The 8,193-nt window shown below is 44.2% G+C and overlaps 1 protein-coding gene across 1 annotated transcript in view; it reads left to right on the forward strand.

Annotated features, from left to right (window-relative positions):
- The first annotated feature begins 2,440 nt into the window (after positions 1–2,440).
- Positions 2,441–8,193, forward strand: part of LOC101850037 — an 8,845-nt gene continuing 3,092 nt past the window's right edge. The window contains exon 1 of the mRNA XM_005109256.3: positions 2,441–5,371. Coding sequence (XP_005109313.1) covers positions 3,239–5,356 — 2,118 coding nt within the window. The 5' untranslated portion in view covers positions 2,441–3,238 and the 3' untranslated portion in view covers positions 5,357–5,371. The remainder of the gene's footprint in view (positions 5,372–8,193) is intronic.

Consider the following 8,193-nt stretch of genomic DNA (forward strand, 5'->3'; position numbering starts at 1 on the left):
GGGGGGATTTAAAGAGAGCGTACTGTTGTTAGATATCCCCCTGGGATAATAATATATGAAACACAATTAGCGGTAGAGCCAACAGCACACAGGATTATGACGTGTCCTACTCGCACCAACACACCAACAGCATATTGCTTACTTGGCTACATCTTGCTCCATAGCTGTCTCACGTCATCAGGCTATTAACAGGCCTCTATGCTGACGCAATCTGAGATGCGATGTGGACAGTGGACAGCGGACAGCCTGAGAAATGGACTGGGTCTCGACAGTTGACGGAGCCTCGGGGTGAAACGACCCTACTGTCTCCCTCCGCACTCCCTCTAGTTCGCACCCATTTCTCAAGTCAATATGCACTCTCACATTATGCTTTAAAGGGCTTCGCACCTCTTTGTATGCTATACACAATATTATTATTATGATTTGGGGCCTACAGTCTCAAATATTATTTGGGCTCAGGTGATCTTGAGCCTTTTTATTCAATAGAAGTTCCCTTGGTGAAGGTCATAAAATCGATTAGAGTTTGGTCTTTATTCCGAAATACTATTTTAAACATAAGTTAATGGCTGTTTTTACAATTGTGGGTGGTTGGCGGCGTGCTCTGGTGTGGTTTGCTCCTTCTTTTATTTCAAATATCTATCGTCTGTATCTCTCCGTCTTCTTTTTAGTGTATGTTACTCTCTTGTAACACCTCTGACCTTCAGAACTTATATTATGACCTTATTGCGTTGTTCGTGATGTTCAACTCTTACTAAAACTAAAAGATTTTACCCTTTACATTGTTGCTACATGTACCTATATATTCCATCCGTTCAGACTTGAAAAGTAAAAACAAACCAAGCTTTAAATATTGCTAACTTAAAAAACCCAACTATTATAACTTGAACCCCACGCAAAAAGTCTTTTAAAAGGTGTAAGATTATATTTGAATAGCCCCATGTGGCTGGCTGACTGCACAGCTTGGAAGCCAACCCGTTCGCTGAGAAAACGAACGAGGACTAATACTAGTGTGAAAGGCGGCGATAGAGATGCGCTAATTAACAGATTATGAATTGCATGATGCTCTCAGATAACCTAACTTAATTAGTAGACCTATAGCTATGGAAAAGAACAACAAACGGAATAGAAAAAGGGGCAGGTGCATCTAGATATCTACGTCACAGCTCACTAGTGACATATTTTTAGTGGCAAAACTTTTTTCCACAGAAATTACATTGTATTGTGGATACTTTTGTGCAATAAAAGTTTTCAAAACATACTTTCATGTAGGCCTAGATCTAAGATAATGTCGCAATGAGGAGGGGGAAAATGACGGACTTGCTTTTAAAAGCGATGTTGTCACAGCTGTAAACCTTTTAAATCTGTAGAAACCACCCACTTTGATTTTTAAGAAGTAGTAATTCAGGAATTTTCTAGAGTAGGCTTACACAGGTGTTTACAAAATTGATACAAGTCATGGTGCAAAAGTTGGAGAATCCATATAAATATATTATTATATACAATGTATTCGATGGTTGAGGATACATTTTTTATTTGACAATTTGTGCATGCAGCCCAAAATGTTTGATGCTTTATTGCGCAAAACTTAAGAGACAATAAAAGAACCCTTAACGTGCACTATCCAATTATTAATTTTCAATAGAGGTCTACAAGTTCATCGCCAGAGCTTAATCGGTCGATAAGTGTGTCTAGCACTCTACACCGTCAACTGTTGCTAGGCTAGGATAATACCATAGTAAGTCCTCTTCCTTCACCCAGGCAATATAGCATGTTCAGTGGTGGTAATCTGACCCAAAAAATGCTGGCCTATTATAGGTGATCCAAACAACGACGACGTTACGCTAAGCTTATGCCAAGATAGCGAGTTTCGTTGCCTAGGCTTAGGCCACGACATTAATATTAATGAGACGGCACAGTCTCAACGCGCACCAGCCAAACAACGCGTCCACAGCACAACGATCGCGTCGCGTTGTTGAGAATCTTTGCAGCACAGGCAGTCTAAAAATAACGCATTCTCAAACCACTTCACGATTGGCGCGATAGGCCTAGCACCTAGCACACAATGCAGTGCGTGCCTAATACAAGATCCTCGCTGACACCTTAACATATTAACAGCCACAATTGTGCCTATAGCGCGGTAAATCATCTACTATGTCATGACAAAGCTGCCAGTCAGTGGTAGTCTGACCTAAATCGCTCAAGGCATCCAAAAATAAATTTTTAGCTTTAGTTCCGGTATCCTCGGGTAACCCCAAGCGATGACGACACGCGTAGCAAGTTTGCTGGTTGCCCTACATCAATATTAATAAGACAGCACATCTCAATGTGTTCTTGTCGAAACAAAGCTCAATGTAGGCACTCTAAAAATAAACGCAATCTCAGACTGTACACTGTACTCTATATTATTATTATTTTACATAACAATATAGGCCTATATTATAGACCTATACAATGTGAGCCGCGGAGCAATCCAGCGGAATGCTCAAGTGAATTGCGATTGGTTCACTGTCTTGCCACTAGCCTATTTTTAGATTTAGGTCTTGCCCCTGCTGTTAGGCTACCATGAACTTGAGCGAGGAGAACGACAGTGAACAGTGAACGTCGAGCTAGTTAGGTCACCGTGTAGCGTCTGTTGAGTTGTGCCTTTGTTGAATGGTGTGTTGTTAGTGTTGTTAGTGGAGTGGTGAAAGTGTAGTATTATTACTTGAGTGTTCAGTTCCAATGCAAGATGAACGGAATCGATTTTTAGCCAACAAATTAGATTACTATATGTAGATCTAGATCTAGTTTTAGGAATCGAAGCGACAAATAAGAAGAATGAAAGTAAAAGCAATAGATCTAGATCTAGATCTAGATCTAGCCCAGATCTAGGCTCTCACCAACCCAGATTAAAATTAGGCCAACACACCGTCCCATTCAGTGGTATTTACTACGCCCTTGTTGCCTGTCTTCAATCGGTGATAGTTTCATATTGTGCTCGCCCACTTTTTAGACCCACAAGCCGTTGGCTACTGTGTTAGATCTGGAACAATCTGTCAGAGTGCTCACAGCGATGTTCGATCGGTTCATTGTCTTGCCCCACCTCTGTGATCCTGAACTTGAGCGAGATCAACGTGACGTAGGCCTAACTAGGCCTAGCCTATGTCAGTGAGTTAGTAGAGCCTGACTTGGACTTGAAACGGTGTTATGGTGAAATTGTTATTACTTGAGTGTGTGTAGGGCCTAATTCCACGCCAGGATGAATGAAGTTGATTTTTTGCTTGTGAATGATTTCAGTTCTCTGAAACTAAGGGACCAGATGAGAGTGAAAGAATTAGGGCCTCACCAACCCAAAGATATCAAAATAGTCCAACCAACAAAAGTGTGCAATCGTGTTTTCAATCCGAATCTTTTCGAAACAGTGGAATGGCTTACAGTCAGTGTTAGCAAACACTCACTGCACTGTTTCTATTGTCTGCTTTTTGGAACTGATGACGCCAAGTGGTCTAAGAATGGTTTTAAGGATCTTGTCCATGTGAAACAAAGCATTGGGACACACGGGTCATCAAAAGCTCACGTCAACAATGCTGTGAAGTATCACACGTTCGGACTAGATCTTGATCTAGATCGAGAAGACACAGCAGCGCAGTTCAACTTAGGCCATCGCATCACAACGATGTCTTACCACAACGAACGAGTGAGAAAGAACAGGCACGTATTGTGTAATGTTATCGAGTGTATTTTGTTTTGTGGAACTCACGGACTCGACCTTTACGGTCATGAAGAAGGTGATTTGTCGGGGAACAGAGGTATCTTTCTTGATTTACTGCACCGAGACGCTAACACGGACAGGATACTGTCTGATCATTTGCAAAGCGCTACTGTTGCAACATATACTTCCAAAATAATACAGAACGAACTGCTGGACTGTATTTTCAAAATCTACCACGAAGAACTGAATAAAGACATACACTCTGCTAAGTTTCTCTCTGTTCAGGTCGACGAAGCAACTGATGTAGGTCATTTTTCACAGTTTGCGATCATTCTGAGGTATATTAAGGACGGAAAACCGGTAGAGCGGTTTCTAAAGTTTTTTGAAGCCGAAGACAGAACTCAATCAGGGCTCGTTTCAACCCTACGAGAAGCTTTAGAACCATTCAGCGTCGAGGAGAAGCTGATCGCGCAAACCTACGACGGGGCGGCTGTGATGAGTGGGAGAGTCTCTGGTGTACAGGCTCAGATGCGCCAATTTTTCCCCAATGCTGTCTTAGTTCATTGTCATGCGCATCCGCTGACTTTTGTTTTGAAGCAGGCTTGTTCTGGCATATCAGACTGCAGGATATTTTTCGCGAACGCGGCTGGCTTTTCGGCATTTTTTGCCCACTCTACAGAACGTATGGACGTTCTCAGACGCTTTTGTGACCGGAATATTTCACGGCTGTCTGAAACGAGGAGGAATTATCAGTCTCTGCCTATTAAAACAGTCTTCACTTGCAAAGGAGAGATCCAGCTCTGTCTTCAAGAAATTCTGTCTGAGCACTGGGACGATGATACCACCCGCGAGGCGTGTGGTCTCTTGAACGTATTAAAGAGCGACACATTTCTCTTCTTTTTGGACTTTTTTAACAAAATGTTCTCGCATGTTGACGTTCTGCAAGTGATCCTCCAACACGGAAGTACAACGCCCTTAGAAGCACAACAAGCTTTAGATGCATTTAAAACAGCCGTCGAGGAAATAGGAAATAGTATAAGTGTTCCTTCAACGAGTCAGACCACAGAGGAACAAGCTACCAAGAGACGCAGACATGACAACACCAGAGAAATTGCTGCAAAGGAGGCCTGTGACATAATAGTTCATCAAATTGTTGACCGTTTCTCAGAGCAAAATAAAATCAGTACACTATCAATCGTCGACCCCTCCAGATTCCAGGACTATCAAACGTGGTTTCCCTCAGCTCTTTGGGATAGTATTAGTAATACAGAAAGCTACTCCGTCTTGCCTAAAATGAAGTTACAAACAGAATTAGAAATTTTATACAGCAATGAAACATTTAAGTCTGCTCAGTGTGGCACAATGCAGGGCCTTTATTCAACTCTGAGGGACTACAAACTCGACACAACATTTACAAGAGTATGCAGAATCCTAGAAATCGCACTGACGACACCAATAGCGTCTGTCGAAACTGAACAAAGTTCCTCTACACTGAACCGAATAAAGGCGTTCTCCCGTTCTAAAATAGGGCGAGAGAGACTAGATGTCCTCGCCTTTATGTCTGTTCACAAGGACGTCATTGACAACATCCCCAACTTCGTCAACAGAATAATGGACGCCTTTGCTGAAACAGAGGAACGAAGGGCAGACTTCTTGTTCGAGTAGATTTTCCCCAAACAGGTAAGATGAAGAATAGATCCACATTGATTATGATCTCTTTTACCATGCCCATGACTATCTTCAACCTGTAAAAGCTAATTATGCACGCTCACTTTTTAAACCAACAAGCCTCCCGTGGTTGCCATCTTTTAAAATCCTTTTAATATTGACCCTTCAGTGTGTTAGCCCCCTACTCTAACGTATCAAATAAGCCCCCCCTCCCGACGCCACCCGCTTATTAATTTTCAGTTTTTTTGCGCTCCCGCCCCCCCCCCCCCGGCTCCTTACCCCCCCCCCCTTTTTTCCAGCTTGCCACTACCGACTGTCAAGTGAAACATTTTATATATAGAATCTAGATTTCTTTTTTTGTTGTTGTTGTAAATGACAAATTACCCTCAGTATTAATAGGCCTTCCGGTACCTGGTTAGCTACCTCAATTTTCTGTGGATAATTTTTAAAACGTTTATACATGATTGGTTTGTATTTTTTAAAATAAAACTGATAACAAATTCCTAAATGGGAAAAGTTGTCCCAGTATTTACTAACATCACAAAAATTTCATGATCTGTTATTTTCTTTATTCACTGAAGGAGAAAGAAAACATTTGTTCCTTTTAGTACAGCGGTATGAGGATAAATGTGCCACCCCCCCCCCCCTTTTTTAACCCCCCCCCCCGTTCATTAATATTGGACCACTTTGTCTCCCCCCCCCTCGTTTATTCCTACCCCCTCCCTTTTATTCGATACTTTAGAGTAAGAAGTCGAGAAGGGAGGGAGGGCGAATTTACTTACTTTATTTGGTTTATTTGGTTGGAGAATAGGCATCATTGCAGGCGGCACTATGCCATAGTATAGTTGCTCCTCCCTCCTCTCCAGGATACATGAAAGGATCTGCCTGCTGATCGTGCCAGATAACAGCTGGTTAGATATTCTTCTGGCTTTTCCACGCAGGTTGCTGTCTCTCCCCGTCCCTCTAGAGACACAAGCTTCCTTTAGTCTGTCCATTGTGTGTGAAGTGGTGCCTTAATCCTCTCTGTGGTCGTTGAACCATGCTGTCACTGCTGCCATGACTGTCACTGTTGGTGGATCTAATTGCATTCTGCTGCCAATCTCAGCCTGACCGGCTAGTTTATCAGCACGTTCATTGCCTTGAACTCCTGCATGACCAGGGCTAAAGATCCATACAATCCTTGTGAGTCTGCTGCTTTGTATTGCCTCTCGCCAGTCTGCATACATCATGTGTTTCTTCACTTTTTCGAGGGTACTCGAATCGAGTCGGTGATGAGGATGGCAGACTGATACTCCGTCGTCTTAATCCAGTTAAGGGCTTCTGTGATGGCTTTCATCTCCATGCACGTGCTGGACGTGGTTATACTGGTGGCGCCTGACAGCTCTCTCTTATGACCCAGTTTACACGGGCGCTGAAAGCCCATCCAGATTTGACACCACGATGCACTGATCCATCTGTGAAGATGACTACGTCGCCCTTTTCACTGTTCTTCTCTATCAGCGGCTCTACCTCGGCATTGGCTGCTCCCTCTGGCCACTCACGACCCTTCTCTGCCTAAGTTTGCCACCACTCGAGTGTACTGCCCGCAGGTGTGTCAGTGACGCTGACCCATGCGCTGCCCCTTCGGACGTCTTGCACTTCACAGCATTTAGCCAAAGTCATCGCTGCCTCATTCATCCATTCAGTCCCTCTAAACAGACACGTGCGTACAGTTCTTCCCACTTTGTCATGCTGTGGGTGCTGAGCATCGGCGCTGACTCTCTTTATCCGCTTTCACCTGAGCTGTCTTGTGGCGTTCTACCATGGCTGGGAGGTCCAGGAGATAACGTATAGCCTCGCAGGATGTGTCTCGTGTACACCCGAGAACAGTCCGCATACCTTCGTTCTGAATTCTTTCAAGGCGTTTCAGCTGCGACGTTGACGAGGTGAGGAGACCGAGGCCATAGTCTATCACAGACAGCACAAGAGTCTGGTATAGTGTGGCGAAAATTCCCCGTGGCATTCTTCTACACGCCATGGTTTTCAGTGCAGTCAGACCTTTTCTGGCTCTTGTGATGATCCTGGTTATGGGATCTTTACTTGTCAAAGGTGATACCTAGATACTTCAGTGAGTGCTCACACTTCAGGACCCTGTCGTTGATGGTGACTGTGGGCATTTCTGCTTTCACCGCGTGGTTGTTCATCGAGCACCACAGCACACAGGCCTTGTCGGGGTGGAGTTTGCCGTTTTAGTCTACACACCATTGCCCAGTTTGATCCAGTTCCTGCTGTTGCACCGCGTTAGCTGTTTCTTGCCGGTCCTTACCCTGTCCTTACAAGGACGTCATCCGCAAAGCTCAGCTCACGCCCAGGGCCTTCCAGTTGTCCAGAAGTGATTCGAACTGAGTATATATGTTGAATAACACTGGTGAGAGTGATGATTCCTGTGGCAACCCCTGTGTTTGTTTGAGTAGAGTTTTACGGCGCTCGCAACTGCATTAGGTCATATGAGCGCCAAACCCCGGTGTGATGCTTCTGGTGTCAGATGTCCAGTTTCCCTGCCGCTTTGCAACTCTCCTCTTCAGCAATGCTTCACCTACCCGTATCACGAGCCGGGGGCTAATCTTCAGGTTGATCATTGTTCTCGAAATAACATCGTACTCAAACTTCTTGTTGTAGGCATCCTCGAGGTCAAGCGCTGCTATCAGAATCTCCTCGCCTCTTTCAAAACCCATCATAAATATCTGATGCAAGGGCGAATTTAGGCCTTTGGTCACGGGATCATAACCCAGGAAGGGGGGTGTGGGTGGGAGGGGGTGTTAGGACGGGGCGGGAAGAAATTTTTAAAAGGAGGC

This window comes from Aplysia californica, unplaced genomic scaffold (assembly GCF_000002075.1).
Source record: "Aplysia californica isolate F4 #8 unplaced genomic scaffold, AplCal3.0 scaffold00759, whole genome shotgun sequence".
Classification (NCBI taxonomy): Eukaryota; Metazoa; Mollusca; class Gastropoda; order Aplysiida; family Aplysiidae; genus Aplysia; species Aplysia californica.